Source organism: Quercus suber, unplaced genomic scaffold (assembly GCF_002906115.3).
Source record: "Quercus suber isolate HL8 unplaced genomic scaffold, Cork oak 2.0 scaffold_439, whole genome shotgun sequence".
Lineage (NCBI taxonomy): Eukaryota > Viridiplantae > Streptophyta > Magnoliopsida > Fagales > Fagaceae > Quercus > Quercus suber.
The window spans coordinates 619,468-639,268 of NW_027069890.1; the positions used below are offsets into that span (position 1 = coordinate 619,468).

The 19,801-nt window shown below is 35.2% G+C and overlaps 1 protein-coding gene across 1 annotated transcript; it reads left to right on the forward strand.

Annotated features, from left to right (window-relative positions):
- Positions 1 to 18,256: 18,256 nt before the first annotated feature.
- LOC112008689 (9-cis-epoxycarotenoid dioxygenase NCED3, chloroplastic-like) lies at positions 18,257 to 19,513 on the forward strand. Its single transcript, XM_065762025.1, is given in 3 exon segments — positions 18,257 to 18,261; positions 18,314 to 18,561; positions 18,564 to 19,513. Coding segments are annotated over 3 exon segments (1,203 nt in total).
- Positions 19,514 to 19,801: the final 288 nt, after the last annotated feature.

Here is a 19,801-nt window from a genome sequence, read left to right on the forward strand (position 1 = left end):
TATCTATCATCATATATAATATATAGTTCGTACTTGTTAATTCATCACTCATCACACTGTTATTAATTGATGATTTGAATTCACAGGAGCATATCCATCACTTGCAAGATCAGGAAACAACTCTCTCTCTCTCTCTCTCTACAGTTTATATTTTTAGAAAATAAAATGAAAAACAATGAAATAAGAATGTAATTCTTTTTTTTGGCTTCGTCCAATTACTCTTTGTAAGAAAGCTGAATGAATGATAATGGAATTTGATGATTGTGCTCTTAGATGATGTAAATGTACTTCAAGGATTTTATGTCATGTGAAGTCACACAATCTAGCATGTGCGTGATGCTAGATGTGTAAGCTACAAATGATATATGTATCGATTAATAATCGGTGAAAGTGTTGATGTTCAATCGGCGAGTTTGGTGTTCCCCTAGATTTGTAGATATTAAATTTTATAGGTTGTCATTAAGATTCTTGGAGTAATTTAATTTAAAGTGTAACAACAGCTATCACTACAGTGATTTATATTGCTGTTAAATCAGTTACTTGCATTGTTAAACGGTTATGGCCCGTTGAGCTAGTGTAATTAGTTGCACAATTAATCAAATAAAGCACTCGATTGAATTAAATTGTTGAGTTTGAAAGATTGGCCCTTCTTGATACTGTTTGGTACCTAAAGCTACGTTGTATGAATTTGGATAGCATGACTGGTGACAATTTCTGTTATATCTTAGATACCATATTAGGGAGTAGGAGAATAAATCTTGTACCTATTTGTAGAACCCTGTTGGGTCTTGTTGAATACATTATAGGATTTTGGAAGATCAATGCAATCTGCTATATATATCGCATTTGAACTTTTCTGTTTCTTGAACCTATGTTTCATTTGCCAAATGCAATATGTTGCAGCTTTTTCATTCGCTTTAGTCTCAGTTTGATTTTTATGAACTGGCAAAAATTTCTATTCAACAAATATCATGATTTTGTTAAATCAAATTGGCCGCTTGTGCTACTATGATGTGAGACACTGGGGGTAATAATTAATAACCCGTAGTGTGTGTGCTTTAGTAAGGAAATTGAAAAAAGGTGAGTTTTTTTTTTTTTTTTTTTTTTTTTTTTTTTGTGTGTGTGTGGCTAAGTATTGCAAAAATTTTCAATAAGTTGATGTGGGAAAACTCATAATGTAGACTAAATAATTGAGAAAGAACAACCAATAGTATTCAGTGAGTGAGAGAGTAGTTGAAGATTTTCTCAAAGAAGTAAGAAGATCAATCTCAGTGTTCAAATGTGATTGAACCGAGATTAAAGATTGTTTGTGTAAAGAGAAAACACAGAAAAGAAAAGAAAAGAGTAACAGAGAAGAGAGAAAAGAGAGAAAGAAAAGATTAGAAACTGAATTATATTCTTCAATACATAATCTGTGATTACAATCCTCTATTTATAATCATAATATGACTAAGCTATGGAATAACAGAATTAGTTCTAACAGAATGGATCAGTTCCGTGAATTCAGGTAAGTAACTAACTGCTGGAACTGATTCATATCTTGGCGCCAAATACGGTTGAATTAATCCCAGCTCTCAGACGACGTCGTTCCACTTACTGAAGTTTGAATATCAACACATACGAAACGGTGCGTTCTTGGTTTAGTGAAACTGTGCGTTTCAACTCCAACGGTCATCCCCAAATCTGGTCTTCTTCAACCTCACGCCTTCAGTACAATTTACACCAGGGTTTGAGATTGAATCTTGAATCAACCATTTTCAATTTCTTGTATCTTCACTGAAGTAGAAACTCCATGATTGTTAACATCCCCCTTCAAACTTTTGGGGGAGGTATCCAACAGAAGTTTGCGCCGTTGAAGAAGAAATGAAGGAGAAGGCAATGGTTTGGTGAAAATATCAGAGAGGTTGTCCTTCCCAGAAACAAATCGCACACACAAGTCACGGCGCAGCACCTTCTCACGAATATAGTGGTAGTCAACTTCGATGTGCTTAGTGCGAGAATGGAATACAGGGTTGGCAGAGAGAGCAATGGCAGAAGCATTGTCACACCAAATGACAGGGACATGGGAGAGAAAAATTCTCAATTCCTGGAAAAGAATTCGTAGCCAAGACATTTCTGCAGCAGTAGTAGCCAAGGCACGATATTCTGCCTCCGTAGAAGAACGAGCAACAGTGGGCTATTTCTTGGAAGACCAAGAAATGGGAGAAGGACCAAGAAACACGAGAAGGCCTGTGGTAGAACGACGGTCAAATGGATCTCCAGCCCAGTCTGCGTCTGAGAAGGCTGTGAGAGTTAAAGGACCAGGGGAGAAGGAAATGCCATGATAAAGAGTGCCACGAAGATATCTGAGAACTCTCTTAGCAGCTTCAAGATGTATAGTTGTGGGATTGCTCATGAATTGACATAGTTGATGCACGCTAAAAGCCAGGTCTGGACGAGTGAAAGTTAAATATTGCAGAGCCCCAACCATGCTCCTATATTCAGTTGGGTCAGAAAGAGCAATGCCATCATGAGGGAGCAAACGAATAGAAGGGCAGCAAGGAGTCTTGGTTGGTTTGGAATTTTCCATGTGAAAACGATGAAGAACATCTGAAGCATATTTGGACTGTGTGAGATGAAGACCAAATGAAGTTCTGGAAATCTGGACACCCAAGAAGTAATTAAGGTTCCCAAGATCCTTAATGTCAAAAACAGAACTTAGAGCAGCAACAAGTGAAGCAACATGCTTGGAATTATTCCCTGTGAGGATAATATCATCTACATAAAGGAGAAGATATATGATAGAACTCTTGGATTGAAAGATGAATAAAGAACTGTCAGCAAAGGAAGCTTGGAATCCCAGATGGACTAGGTGAAAGGTGAACCTCTCAAACCAAGCCCGTGGTGCTTGTTTGAGTCCATAAAGTGACTTGTGTAACCTGCAAACATAATCAGGGTGAGTTGGATCAACATAGCCTGGAGGTTGCTGCATGTATACTTCCTCCTTGAGGTGACCATGAAGAAAAGCATTGGATACATCCAGCTGTTTTAAAGTCCAATTACAACTAACAGCAATGGCAAGGACAAGTCTGACAGTTGCTGGCTTGACCACTGGACTGAAGGTTTCTGAGTAATCAATACCAGCTTGTTGGTGAAATCCCTTTGCAACAAGCCTGGCCTTGTAGCGAGCAATAGTACCATTACTATGAAGCTTGATCTTAAACACCCACTTACAGCCAACTAGGTTGGCATGAGGAGGAGCAGGAACCAAAGACCAGGTTTGTTGCCTTTGTAAAGCTTGGAATTCTGCATCCATGGCTTCACACCACACTGGATACTTGGAAGCAAGCTTGTAGGAGGGTGGTTCAGTGAGTGAGTAATCCAGTACAGCCTTATAACAAAGTTTAGGATTGGGTTTAACAATACCACTCTTGGACCTGGTCTGCATTGGATGATGGACAGTAGCAGTGGATGTAGGGATAGGGATAACTGAATTAGTGGAGGAAGTGGTGGAATGTGAAAGATTAGGTGGTGTAGGATCAGAGTGTGGAGTGTTTATATGATGAGAAGGTATAGGAGCATCAGTTACAGTAGAATCAATGGTAGCAGGTGCATGAACTTCAGTGGCAATAGAATCAATGGTAGCAGGTGGTGAGGAAGTGATGTGAGAATTATATGGGCCTAATAAGGAGGGTTGATTTGATGCATGAAGATAGAGGAGATTGGACAACCAGAGAGCATGTGAAGTAGTAGAAGCTGGTGAGAAGGACTGGCTGACAGAGATTTTAGGTTTGGATGAAGGAAACTTTGTTTCATTGAACATGACATGCCTAGAGGTGTATATGTGGTGAGAAGAAGGGTCAAAACACAAGTATCCTTTTGAACTAGGGGAGTAACCTAAGAAAATACACTCCTTAGTTCTGTGATCCAGCTTATGATTAGAGTAAGGTCTAAGATGTGGGTAGCATGCACAACCAAAAACCTTAAGTTGAGATAGGTCTGGGAAAGTAGCATACAGTCTAGACCAAGGAGAGTCAAAATTAAGGACTGAAGTAGGAAGCAGGTTGATTAAGAAAGTGGCAGTAAGGAGTGCATAGGACCAAAAGGAATTGGACATAGAGGCTTGAGACAGCATTGTAATAGTGGTTTCAATGAGGTGCCTGTGTTTCCTTTCAACTAGGCCATTTTGTTGGGGTGTATATGGACAAGAAACCTGATGGAGAATACCATGTTGTGACAGAAATGACTTAAAAACAGTAGAGGTATATTCCCCACCCCCATCAGATCTGAAAGTTTTAATTTTGGCAGAGAATTGAGTTTCAACCAAGGCTTTGAACAATAGAAATTTGGAAAAGACTTCAGACTTGTGTTTAAGAGGATATACCCAAGTAAATCTTGTAAAGTGATCTACAAAGACAACATAATACCTAAAACCATTGATAGATGTTATAGGGGCAGGACCCCATACATCAGAATGAACAAGTTCAAAGGGAGAGTAAGCAACAAATTTAGATTTAGGAAAAGGTAAGTTGTGCATTTTACCATGTAAGCAATGAATACAAGTTTGAACCAAAGGTTTACACTTATTCATGACAGAACTATCATGAGGAAACACAGATTTGAGAACTTGATCATGTGGATGACCAAGTCTCATGTGCCAAAGTATCTTATTGAAACTACCAGTCCTAGACACAGTGTTACAGATTTGAGAAGCATGATTACAGTGTTTGGAAGACAAATGAAGATGTGAAGCTTTATGAGGGTAGATGGGGTAAACACCATCTTTACTCTTGCCTTGGTATAGAACCTTCCCCGTGGCCAATGCCTGAATGGAGAGAATGTTTTTGTCAAAATAACACCAACAATTGTTATCTTGACAGATTTTATGGACAGAAGCAAGATTGGAAGAGATGGATGGAACTCGAAGTACATTGTGTAATTGAAGAGTTGAAGAAGATGAAGGAATGAGGGTGTTACCTATGTGAGTAATTGGTAAATGCTGGCCATTCCCTACTGTGAGATGATCCTGACCTCCATATGGCTGAGCAAGGTTGAGTTGATTGAGGTTTGCAGTCACATGATCAGTGGCTGCACTGTCAGCAAGCCAAGGCTGCTCCTGTGCAAGGTAAGCATTGGATGCTGTGGCCATGGCAGCAAGTTTGGTTGGTGGATGCTTGCCTTGATAGGCATAGTCCATCCTATGATAACAATCTATAGCAGTATGGCCAAGTTTGTGGCAGATTTGGCACATAGGCCTATCTGATCTTGGAGTATAGGAGCTTGGACTGGACTGATTTGGGTGAAAGGAAGTGAACTGATTTGAATAAGGTGTGAAATTATTTGCACCTCTTCCTCCTCTTCCACCTCTATTATTAAAACTTCCTCTGCCTCTCCCTCGATTGTTCTGACTGTAATGACCACCTTGCTGACTGAAATTCCCACCTGGTCTTGGAGGCACAGTAGCTGCCATTGCAAAAACTGATTCTTTAGGATCTAATCCTTCATTTAAGGATTCTTCTTCACCACTAAGCATAGTGGACAGTTCATCAAAGCTTAAAGGTGTGCTTCTGGTCCTTATTGCTGACCTGAAGGCATTGTAGTCCTTTGGTAACCCCTTGAGTGCTATATGAAGCAACTCCTCATCATCCAAGATTACTCCAACTCCTAGTAGTTTATCCCTCACAACTTTAACTTTCCTCAGATATGCATCAACAGAATCTGTGCCCTTCTTCAGATTATGAAGTTCCCCCTTTAGGTTCATAACATGAGACCTAGAGATAGAAGAGAACCTATTTTCTAGAACCTTCCAAACTTCCAATGCAGAAATACATCCAACAGTGAGAGACAAAATTGATGGTGAGAGAGTAGAGCTAATGAAGGTTAGTAATGCTTTCTCTTTAGATCTCCAGATTGTATATTCTGGATTCACAATTGCATTGTAAGCTCCACTCAGATCTCTGAGAAATTTCTCTGGAGCTAATTTTGGTTCTTCAATTAGCTCATACAAGGAATAAGTTTCTAAAATCATTGTAATTTGATGTTTCCACACAATATAGTTGGTATTGTCCAACTTAACTGTCATCATATTCGACATATTCGAGAGAAGAAGAAGAGGTTGATTCATTACATTCATTGATGAATTAGCAAACGTTGAAGAGTTTGTACCTGTAGAAGAAGATGATGCAGCTGTTGAGTTTGTGGCTGCCATTGTTGAGTTTTGTACAGGAATCTGTGGCTCTGATACCATGAAGATTTTCTCAAAGAAGTAAGAAGATCAATCTCAGTATTCAAATGTGATTGAACCGAGATTAAGGATTGTTTGTGTAAAGAGAAAACACAGAAAAGAAAAGAGTAACAGAGAAGAGAGAAAAGAGAGAAAGAGGGAAAGAAAATATTAGAAACTGAATTATCTTTTTCAATACATAATCTGTGATTACAATCCTATATTTATAATCATAATATGACTAAGCTATGGAATAACAGAATTAGTTCTAACAGAATAGATCAGTTCCGTGAATTCAGGTAAGTAACCAACTGCTGGAACTGACTAAGATCTTCGCGCCAAATACGGTTGAATTTAATCCCAGCTCTCAGACGATGTCGTTCCACTTACTGAAGTTTAAATATCAACACATACGAAACGGTGCGTTCTTGGTTTAGTGAAACTGTGCGTTTCAACACCAACGGTCATCCCCAATTCTGGTCTTCTTCAACCTCACGCCTTCAGTACAATTTAAACCAGGGTTTGAGATTGAATCTTGAATCAACCATTTTCAATTTCTTGTATCTTCACTGAAGTAGAAACTCCATGATTGTTAACATTGCCAACAGCTCAAAGGCCAGTTCCCACAAGCCCAACTCCAGCACCAACACCACTTCCCACAAGCCCAACCCCAGCACCAAGACTGATGTCGCGGAAGCTTAAAGAAAAGCACACACGATGCTCTCTTGATGGAACAAAAACTAAACTGTTAGTTCCTGGTAGTAAACCTCGAATCCACGAGGGGTTTCTCGAATCCACGAGAGGTTTTTTGAATCCACAAAGTGATAAACTGGAATCCACCAGAAAAAGAATTTGACAAAAAAGTCTGTATTTTTATTAATCTGAAAACTGAATTGCCTTTGGAGGCTACAATGCGTTTAAATAGTAAAAACAAAACCTAGGGCAACTAGAAACCTTAAGGCGGCTACGAAAGAATATAAAACCCTAATTTGACTAAACAACATTAAAAACACCTAAAAACAAGGAAATAAATGCCCTAAACCTAAAATAACAAAAATTACATAAAAATACCAAATATAAAATATTACAGAAATTAATTAGAATATTTTGTCCTACATCAGACCCCTCTACTTGAAATAAACTCGTCCTCGAGTTCATTCTTGAAATTTGAAATCTTCCACTCCAAATAAACAAATACTTTGAATGTTTTAATAACTTGATCCGGTTTTGAAACTTGAATCTGTTATAAAGTGTAGCATAAAATTTCTTCTTATCAATCTTCAATTTATTTGCAACATCAATCAACAAAGGGTTGATAGTAAAATTAAAATTTTCTACTCCAAGAAAATCGACATATTGTGTAGTCATCTTCAACAAATCAACTGAAACCTGAGGATTGTGAGTTGTGGACTCATCCTCATATTTGACCTCAATTGAATCTTTCACAACGTTCTCAATAATTACCATCTCTTCATTCCTGTCACTATTCACAATCAACTCAACCTTCGTTTCTTTGACCTTTTCTTCAAATTTTTGACAAGTGGTATTTTCAATCTTCAATTCAATAACTTGTAGCAAATCTTGATCTTTTTTAACCACTTCAAAATTTTCTTTAGAAATAGGCTGCTTCTTCTTAACCCTCAAACCATTTCCTTTACTTGACACATGGACTTGGCTGTCATAATTTTGGTTTTGAATATATTGCTTTTCATATGAATACACAGATTTATAATCAATACTTGTATAATCTAGTATATCATAATAGTCATTAGGAAACCATAAATCAATTAATACTCTTTTCATTCTTTGCCAAGAGCGAATTGGATGCTTACCTCGTCACTTTCTATCAATTTGAATGTCTTCCCACCATTCTTCTGCTTCATTGTCTAATTTATTAGATGCAAGCCGCACCTTTTTTTCATCACAAATCTTCCAAAAATTAAAATACTCTTCTAAATCAAGAAGCCAGTCAATAAAATCCATCCTACACATATCTCCGTCAAAGAATGAAATTTTCTTGTAGTTAGGAGTGCGTCTTTGAATATATTGAACATTGTTGTTGTGAGATGATTTCCTAGCAAGAAGAGTAGCAATCTTTTGCTGGATTTCACCCATAATTTTTTGACTCTTTTCATGAAATTGTTGCTCATCACGAACCTCTTCACGAAACTTGAGGAACTCAGCCCTAGTGAGGATTGGGTTGTTGACGTCGTCATTGTCGTCATTGTTGTGGTGGTCACCGTCTCGCCGGTTAGCCATCAGACCAGGGTAAGTCAAGGCTCTGATACCAACTGATGTCGCGAAAGCCTGACGAAAAGCACACACGATGCTATCTTGATGAAACAGAAACTAAACTGTTAGTTTCTAGTAGTAAACCTCGAATCCACGAGGGGTTCCCTGAATCCACAAGGGGATAAAACTGGAATCCACCAGAAGAGAAAATTGACAAAATGTCTGTGTTTATTGATAATAGTCTAAAAACTGAATTGCCTTTGGAGGCTACAATGCGTTTAAATAGTAAAAACAAAACCTAGGGCAACTAGAAACCCTAAGGCGGTTACGAAAGCATATAAAACCCTAATTTGACTAAAAAAACATTAAAAACACCTAAAAATAAGGAAATAAATGCCCTAAAGCTAAAATAACAAAAATTACATAAAAATACCAAATATAAAAGATTACAGAAATTAATTAGAATATTTTGTCCTACATCAAAGACCAGTACCCACAAATCCAACACCAGACCCAACCAGTGTTGCAGCTCCGTCAACTGCATCCATTGTAATCCCTATAACTCCCGCTTCTTTCAGTTTCTTTCTTGCTTATAGGATCATCTTCTCTTCTTCAAGAGCAGCCAACTGCTCTTGTTAAATTCGTGGTATAAGACCTTAAATTAAAAAAATAACAATACCCTTAAATTGAAAAAATAAAAATAAAAATAAAAATAAAATTTTATGAAAAGAAGGGACAAGACCCCCCTGCATAGAATACATATGATGTGAATGGGAAATTTTTTATAATTATATTGCAGGCCTTTCTTTAACATACAATAGAAGAGACATCACGAATCAAAATGAGAAGAAATTTCTACCTTAATTGTAAGAGTCCCTCAATCCTTTTTATCTTTATTTTCAGCATGTCAAGTGATGGTTGCAGTCTCAAATCAAGCTCTTTCTCGGTTTCAGATTCCAGGTCATTCAAAGTTAGCTTTGCTATTCCCAATCTCTTGTCTTGCCCAATGTCCTCATCAAAGACCTGTTGGAAGAGTTCATGAACATTAGTTGCATTACTAGTAACAGAGGCATGAGATTTACAGGTTATAGGCAACTCATCTACATATAGAGATATATGGCCACACCATAACATGAAAATAGCAGAGTTTCTGTAGTAGGAACTGTTATAATTCAAATTAGGCACTTATAATTCAAAGTAGGCACGCATAAAATTGTATCTATGATGGTAAGCTGGTAACAGGTAATGCATTTTCCCCTTTAAAATTTATGTGTGACTGTGCAAGCATGAGTCTCTGTGTATGTAACAACAGAACTTCCACCAGATATGACAAAGACTTAAATCCATGAGCTCAAAAGATCCTACAATATAGTGTGCATTATATTTGCATGTCCATTACATCTCTTCTAACATTGTGAAACAGAAACCAATGTGTCCTGCAAGGACCAAATGCCACTCCAAACAATAGGTGAACCATAAAAAATGGAGGAAAAATTAAGAATAGAAAAAATAGGGGAAAAACATTCATATAGTTTGGATTCAGTCGTGAGGCACTGATATTCTGGCACATAAAAGTTTTGGGCTGCCAAGAGCAAGTGCACTGGTTCGGGATTTGAGAGCTGCTAATTCATTCAAAAATGTGTCATGAAAGTCAAATTTCCAATTACCGATTCGGTGCTCATTACCTGTGTCATGAAAGTCAACTTTCTTAAATCCGCATATGTTTCATGAGACTATAAAGGTGATTATGTATGAGTGCACATATTTTAATTGCTCCCCAATACTTATAAATAGTGTAATGCCCATATCTACCGGTTTTGACATTCTAAGTTATTAAACCATGTCAAATAGCAAGTAAAATTAAAAAAGATATTCTAAGTTATTGAAATGTGTCTGGTTGCATATCATATGCCTGCACAAATCTCATTGAAATGTGTTTTTAAACCAGGGCACACATATGTGAATTTACACACATTGTCCAATTTAGATCTATTCCATCTCTCTAAGATTGTGAGTCCCTTTCAGTGTTCTGTTGGCTAAAGAAGCCAGCATCATCAAAAGCTTCCCCCCACCCCCACCCAAGTGTTGCAATCATAGCTATCTCACTTGGCTAACCAATATATATCTCTATACGTGTGTGTGTGTGTATATATCGTCATAGCTAATCATGGTTCTAATCTAATTGCCAGCTTATGCCCAGATGAGAGACAAATTAAGAAGCCACATCAAGTCTTGCATATTTGAGCTTTAAAATTGGGTTTATTTTTGGTTTTTGAAACACAACCCCCTCATGATTAGATGTATGTGTCTGCGTAATATATATATATATATAATCATCTAATCATGAGTCTTATCTAATTGTCAACTTAAGCCCAAATGAGAGACAAATTAGTAATCCGTTTTGCATGTTTCCCTCAAGTCTTGCATTTGAGCTATAAGGTTGGATTTATTTTTGGCTTCCCCGAAACACAACCCACTTTCAAATTGTCTTTATGTTTGTGACAAGATGTTTTGTCAGATAATTAGGGACTAATCCTCTTTTATTTGAAAAGGAAAAAAAAAAAAAAAAAATCCTTCATAACAAATTTATAGGTTTGCACACACAAATTTATTGTAGTTGTCTGCCTTTCTCCTAATATTTGTACATAGTTTACCTTTTTGATTTAAAATATATAAAAATATCATATAGCAAGATATTAAATACACCTTATCTTTAAGGATAGTCTCTAACAAAAATCTATAAGCTATAATCTATATTAAATGAGTCTATTCAATAATAATAGAAGTTGCATGCATGTGGTACACGCAAATAATGTAGCTAGACAAACCTTAGGTTTAAGGATATGATTACGTACAGCAAGAAAGTGGACCAGAATAACTAATTGCATCCTTGTTTTCTAAGGTTCTATCTACTTTATTTATGATATCGATGGATGATGATAGTGAACTGGTGTTGATGAAGATATGGAGATTTTTTTTTTCTTTTTCTTTTTGAGGGAGGGGAAATATTTCTAAGCCTTATAGTGGAGTTTGTGTTGAAAATCTGTCTCCACAACAAGGGTAGCCAGTGGATCCTCGTCTGACAACATGGAAGCCAAACTAGATATCTTAATTCCTTTTATGTAACAAGAACGAGATCTTAGTTTCAAAATTTTGAGACTCATCAAACTAATCAAGGTCAATAATATGTTTTTTTTGCTATTATATTCTATCCGAAGTCACGTTTTCATAATAGTTGATAAAAGGAGAAGTGCATCATGAACTTAAATTGCCATAGGAAAGGTATCATTAGAACACATTAAAAGTATCTAATTTCATTCACACGTGTATAGGACCTCCCATTGAGCCGTATCCCATATTAGTGGTGGTCATGTAACTAATGTGGTAAGATAATTTGTTGACCAATCAAATTCAAAGCTTTCATAAAACAATACTCTAAGCATTTTTTTTCTACACAAAATATACGGACCTATTAATCCTTATTAATTGCATAATGACTACTTGTGATATGTGAAATTACATGTCAATGTCATTTACGAAATTTACACTTGTGTAAAATTACTATTTTACCTTTAGCGCTAAAAATGGTTGTAAAATAAAGTATATAACTATAAATGTTATCATGGTTTGTAGGGGATGGGTATATTTCTACGCAACCATGGAACTTGGTTTTTGATTAGCCTTTGCTAAGATAGTGACTTGCTTGTCGTATTCGAGTTGATTTGTGATGGTGTAATTGCGGTAGTTGGGTTCATTCACTTCATTGTGGGGTTACGGAGCTGGGCGGTGAGCATAGAGCGAACTATTCTTACGCCTTTTACTAAAAAAAGAAAAGAAAAAAAAGAGGGTTCATCGTGGCCTTGTGGGGTTGATTTGCATTTAAATTTTGGAGTAATGTGTGTGATGGGTGATTGCAATAGGCTACTATTTGATTTCATAGGCATAAATCGATCTCATGTAGTATTAATGTATTTCTATATAAATAAAAACCTTAGAATTTGCTAAGAGTTTAGTAGTATTTATTGATACTTTCAATTAGGATATTTTGAGTTCAAATCTCTTATTCTTAACTATCAAATCATATTATATTATATGTAATAAAAATTGGGCTTAAACGCTATAATTTTGACAAGTTGTGGTACCAAATTGCAAAAGTTTTCTTAGATTTTTAGATTTTAAGGAAAAAAAAAAGTTTTCTTCAATTATAATTTCTAAGTGGATATAATTTTTATTCAAATATAATTTCTAAGTGGATAAAAATCTTAATTTAATTAAAGTTGAATTACATTTGCTGTATTTATAAGTGGATAAAAATACAACAACGTAAGTGTTTAATTTGTTCTTTGTTTAGTTTATTTTGTCTAAGGTTGCAACATAGCATTTAGAATTTTAGTTTATAAAATTCTATTCAATTAATATTAGCTTTATACTTTTTGTTCATATAAAATTCTTCAATGTGGAGACCAAATCACTTTGAATAGCAAAGACTAAAATTGTTCATCTAAATCTTTTCTAATTTAACGTCTCATGGACCTTTTTTTTTAAACTATTTTTTTCCTTAACTTTTTTATTCTTTGGATAAACTCCAAAATTTAGTATAGAGTTGTATATGATTAACGTTGATATAGATATAAAGTTCTAAATACATGAAGCCTACGTTAATTGATATACTAAAATTGTTCATCCATATAATTTGTAATTTAACGTCTCTTGGACTCAATTTAAAAAAAAAACTACTTATTTTTTTCCTTCACTTTTTTATTCTTTGGATAAACTACAGAATTTAATATAGAGTTATTATTAACATTAATATAGATATAGAGTTTTAAATACATGAGGCCTACATTAATTGATATACATGAGACCTTTTAATCTAAAATATTTCAAATTAGGTGCCTGAGATGCATTTTTTTTTCATCTACAAAAGAGTTCTAGTTGATTGATATACATGAGGCCTATGTTAATTGATAATTTGATATACATCCTTTTTATCTAAATTTTCAGATTAGGTGCCTGAAATACAATTTTTATTTTTATTTTTTGTTTTTATCTACAAATTTTATGTTAGATGTTAGTTTAGAATATTTTGCTATTTTCTCTCATCACATAGCACAATTTTTTGCTCATATCAACTTCTTCAACATGGAGTATAAATATATGTGATAAAATTATGATTTTTTACTACCAACCGTACAAGTTTTTACTCTATTATTCTCCTACCTACATAACCTTGCAGAGGTATATATTTTTATTTGGATAAAGTTTAACTACAAAATTAGTTGCAGCCTTAAATTACAAACTTACTTAATATCTTTTTATTAGAGGTGAATTTTGACAAATCCACCATTGAATTACATCTTCTTCTTATATCCTCCATGCTTGCAAAATTTCAAGAAAATTAAAGATCAATAACTATGTCATCAATAATTTTTTAAATTGTAAGTTTTTGTAATTTAAAACTATGCAAAAAATGTAAATTTATAGATTATATAGTAAATAATATCCAATTGACACAAAAGTTAACATATGTATTAAGAACATAAAGAACATGTAATTCAACGGTTAGATTTTCAAAATATGTTGTAATATTTATTTTATTGAGTGAGTTTGTAGCTTTAAGCTACTACCAATTTTGTAACTAAATTTTGTCATTTTTTTTTTTAATCAAATTGAATAGAGTTTTTGTATTTTGTTTTGTCTTTTGTTAACCTTATTTCCTTAAGTTTTATCCAATTTATATGTTTATAGTTTGAGAATCAATCATTAAATATGGTTAGAGGTGATTTTATATTATTTAAAAAAATTTATTATGAACTTGCATGTAAGATTTTTCTTTTTATAATTCTTCTCTCATGATCTCCCATATTTTATTAATATTAAAGATTTTAGTTAAATACAAAGATAAAGTGGGTTCCAATTTTGTATATCATATATAAATTACATGTTTATGACATAGGTTCCAATGTTACTATGTTGTTTCCATCCCTTAATTTTGATTTTGAGGACAACCTTCTTTTTTAACTTTAATTTGATGGTAAATTGTTGATAAAAATTTATTTATTTTGTTTATATTACCCTCAATTTTGATTTAGAGGACAATCTTATTTTTGGGTTATTCATTACTCTTAGAATAGAAGAATCCACTCAATGATATTCTGGTAGAAGAAAACACAATAAAAAAAAAAAAAAAACAACAACTCATCTTTTAAGAGTTGGTATACAGTGACGTACATGCACAAACTATTATTTTTTTTCTTTTACTTTAATGGCTTAGAAAATCAATCTGTGGACAAACACCATCAAAGTGAGCACTTTTAACATTACCATGATATAAAGAAAAGGGGAATGCATCTCTATTGTATTAGTTATTTTAATCAAAGTACTTTTACATAAATATCATAATTTTTTTTATCTTGATATTAATATGATGATAAATTGTTGATAACATTTTGATGCTTTTATTTTTATTTTTATAATTTTTTATTAGAATGGTAGACAAAATTAAAGATATAACAAATGATTGGAATGTAGAGTAAGAGTCACAAGAATGTGGGAGGTACTTAATATTAAAGAAAATAATGAACTTATGAGACTTGATTTACATATTGTTAGTTTGGTTGTCTATACTATAGCCGTTTGCCTTTATTTTTTTTATTTTTGGGTTAAATAGTTGAACAATGCTGAAATAAAAAGAGTTACAAGATTAAAACGAATATCGATTATCTATTTACGATAATCAAGATTGGTATATTCAACCAAGAAAAGGCAAAGAATCATTATTCAAGAATCAACTATTCTTTCAAACAGACCATATAAGCAATGAACATTTAAAGGTGCCAATATGGTCATACTTTTATTTTACATAATGAATTGGTAGCAAATTGCAAACTCATTTGCTTGAATTGTGTACATTTATCTGATGATAAATTTGTTTTCAAGTGTTTTCAGTTCAATAATTAATATTTTTTGGTACAAACTTTTAATTTTTCTTAAAATAGTTGAACAACGTTGGAATAGCAAGAGGTGCAAGATTAAGACAAAAATCCATTATGAATGAATGATGCAAAGAGCTACAAATTCATTCGATCTCCAAAAGGCAAACAAATACTATTCAAGAATCAAATATTTGTGCAAGAGATCATTCATCCTAAAAAGAAAACAGTTTCCTTTAAAAATTTGTTATGCTGTGACAATAAAAAAGGAGTCAAGGATGTTCAGTCATGGCCAGTTATACGTTGCTTTGTCTTGAGTAACAAGCCCTGAAGAACTAAAGATTTTAATAAACAACAATGATAAACAAGAACAATGATACACTAAAAATATAGTTTACAAAGAGGAATTTAACAATCTCCCAAAGGTAAAAACAACTTCTAACATTTTCTTTTCATTATATTATTGTTAACAAAATTGCAAATTTCTTACAAAAATTAGTACTTATATTGTAGATCCAATAGATACAAAATTCTAAAGTAAAAAACTCGATACATGTAACTACAAGTCTCATTATAACACAATTAGTGTGTTAGAAAATAATTTTTCATTGAGGAGTTATCATTTATCTGATGGTTGTTACACCAATACAATTTATTCATTTTATTATTATATTATATAAATTTATAATAATACTGTGCAACTCACGGGCGTTTAACTAGTTATATATATATAGATTTTAAGTTGGGTACTACTTTTTGAGTCTTAATATTTCACTATTTTATTTTTACTTTGGGTTGCTGAATCTTAATATTTCACTATTAGATATGGTAAATAACGGTTGGTTGGTGAAGCACCTAGAATAGGACAAGTATTCTTATTGATTTCTACAAAACTTCTAATTCTAACCTGCTTTTTTACCATAAAAAATAAAAAATTTTAACTTGCTAGTGGAAAAGGTTAATGTTGAATAAAGAGTACATTACCCAACCTTCAAAGTTCAAACCCATCTCACACGTGTCCATTGCTCTTCTTACTCGCTCGAAGAGCTGGATAGCTCCCGCTTGACACACTTGTTCATTTCCTATAAGAACACCAACAAAGCAACCAAAGTATCCCACACCATTATTTTCTTCCACACACTTTTCTTCTCTCCCAAATATTTTCAGATAGCCATGCAAGCCTCTTTGCACTTCACTACCTTACCATCACCCTCGCCAACAACAGTGCCGGCTGAACAGTGGAGCAAGAGAGGCCGTCGCCTAAGGCCCCAAGTAAAAAAAAAGGCCTCCAAATTTTAACCAATAAGGTTATTTATAATCAATAAATAAAATAATATTTTTTTACTAGATGAAAAACAAATAAAAAATGGAGAAATGCAATGTCCACAATATTTTTTACAACACTTTTACAATTATGTTAAGTAGCAGGTTGTTACAACCTGTTATTGATGGCAAAAAAATAATAATAGTGATATTTTCAAAGAAAAAAAAAAAAAAAAGCAACTTAAAACATAGGATTTATTGTAAAAAAATATTGTGAATGTTATACTTCTAAAAAAAATAAGAACAATAATAATAAGAGTTTAGTTAGCAAACTTTTATTAATTCTCGTCTAAATCCACCACTAACACCACTCTTTTACTTACTATTATCAATCTACCATATCAACAAGTATGAAAAATTTTGTCAAATTTTTTCTGTTTATAAAATTTCTAAAAAAAGAAAAAATTCTACATAGTTTATGTTAATTAGTAGTAATTTTGCATCTAAAACAAGATAATCAATTTTCGCCTTAGGCCTCCAAATACATCAAGCCGCCCCTGGCCAACAACCTCTAATCTCAAAAATAAAGCTTATCCACCACGGGTACCCACTACCCACAAGACCCAAAAACCCAATCCCATTCCCATGCTCTCTTATCACATCCCAAATTCTCATTAACTAACCCATCTAAGAAAACACTCCCTAAAAAGCCACCAATGACCCCAGAAGTAGCTAAACCATCATAAGATGATCTTGAGGGTCCTTCAGCCCGTCGAAGGACTCAAGCTGAGGTAACCGAAATTTCGACGGCACTGGGCAGTCGAGAACCGCTGTCGTGAATGGTGAATCCGTCGCCCGGACCATCCGATCCACACTCCGCTCTGTTTTCTCTTTGATGGCGTTCCTTAGTTCGTCCATCTCCTTCCTCATCTCCCTAAGAATGTCTGAATTTTGCTCGACGGGAGTGTTAGGCCTTCGATGGTCGCTCCTTCTGTTGCTATCCCCCTCATCTTCCTGATTTCCCTTCGAACGATTGTCCTCTTGTTGAAGCCGTAACCTCAATTCTTGGTTTTGCTTAGTTAGTTCTTCGACGGTGGCTGCAAGGCCTTGAACTTGCTGAGCTAGGGTTGCAGCGTCCTGATTAGACTCCATCTTGAAAAGAACAAGGATAGGGAAACACTGCTTTAGGTCTGAACACTAAAATAATGTTTTTTCCCACAGACGGCGCCAAACTGATGAAGTGTGACCTCGTCAGCCGATGAATGCAATCAGAGACGAACTGAAACCTCGTCCTTGATCTTTCCTGATGGATAGTCACCGGTGTGGTGCCTGCCACAACGTCTCCGATGCTAAAGTCAGTGTCGAGAATTATATGAGAGCAAAACAAACACACAGCATTGATGTAAAAGAAATGTTCATACCTCTCCCGTTGGGGGATGTGAAGGATTTATATATGTCGTTGTAGATTTTAGCCGTTGGGTGATTTATGGTACTTTAACTTCTCTCTGCATAACGCCTGCCGGCATTATTAAGTGGCTTTAAGTTGATCCCAACGGTCTATTCGTCTGGATGTGTAACTGCCCCTTATCATTTACTGATGGTAATGATGGAGGGGATACCCTCGTCAATGACGTGTGTTCTCGTCAATATCGATCTTCCTCGTCGTCGGCCTTACCTCTTGCAGGATCTATTTCGTAAGTCCCATCAAGCTTCATGGCCATTCGGGTTTGGCTCGGCTCGCTTTGTTTTTTGCTCGAGCGAGAGCTGACTTAGTTGATGCCTCGCATGGCATGGGTGTAGCTAATGCTGGCCTTATTTATTTCAACGGGAGGTTATTAGCTATGTCCGAGGACGACCTTCCGTACCATGTCAATATCAGCGGTGATGGTGATCTCGAAAAGATCGGACGGTTCGATTTCGATAAACAGCTTCATTGTCCATGATAGCTCACCCAAAACTGGACCCCATCACCGGAGAGCTTCACGCGCTGAGTTACAACGTGGTGAGAAAACCGTACCTGAAATACTTCAAGTTCGACACGTGGGGTACAAAGTCACATGACGTGGAGATCTCACTGGAACAACCTACGATGACACACGACTTTGCTGTCACTCACAACTTTGTGATTGTCCAGAATCACCAGGTGGTGTTCAAGTTATCCGAAATGATTCAGGGCGGGTCCCCGGTTATTTATGACCAATCCAAGACCTCAAGATTAGAGGTTTTGGCAAAAATTGACGTTGACGGGTCGGGTATCCGATGGGTTGATGTACCCGATTGTTTTTGTTTCCATTTATGGAATGCTTGGGAGAAGGGTGAAAGTACTATTGTTGTAATCGGGTCATGCATGAGCCCACCCGACTCAGTGTTCAATGAAAGTGATGACCCGACCCGGAGTGAGTTAACGGAAATTAGGTTAAACACGAGGAGTGGGAAGTCCACACGCCGAGTCATAGTGTCAGGAATGAACCTGGAAGCAGGACAAGTAAATAGGGAGCTTCTTGGACAAAAAACTAGGTACGTGTATTTAGCAATAGCTAAGCCGTGGCCTAAGTGTTCAGGCATGGCAAAGGTTGATTTGGAGACTGGTGGGGTTACAAAATACCTGTATGGGAATGAATTGTTCGGTGGTGAACCATTTTACGTGCCCAAAAAAAGGAAATATAGTAGTAATGGAGGTAATTATCATGTTGTTGATGATGATGATGGGTTTATAGTAGGGTTTGTGAGAGATGAGAAAAGAGAGACGTCAGAGCTGGTGATAGTAGAAGCTTCAAGCATGAAGCAAGTAGCTACAGTGAGACTCCCTACTAGGGTTCCTTATGGCTTTCACGGTACATTTGTTAGCGTCGAGGATTTAAAGGAACAAGCAGTATTATTGTAGGAGGTGATATATAAGCAGCATTTAGATTCAGATGAAAGCAGAGCGCAAAACGCTGCGTTTCTTTTTATTATTATTATTTATTTTACCAGAAGCACGAGGACACAGACCTGCCAGTGGGTTTTGTGTACTGTGCATGGGCCCACTACCACTTTCAACACCCACACATTTTATTGAAATGATACTATTAGTGGGTCTCGTGCACTGTTCGCGGAACCCATAAACATTTTTTTCACCAAAATTTTAATTAAAAATGGGTTCTACGGTACTATTCACATATTTAAAAATTAT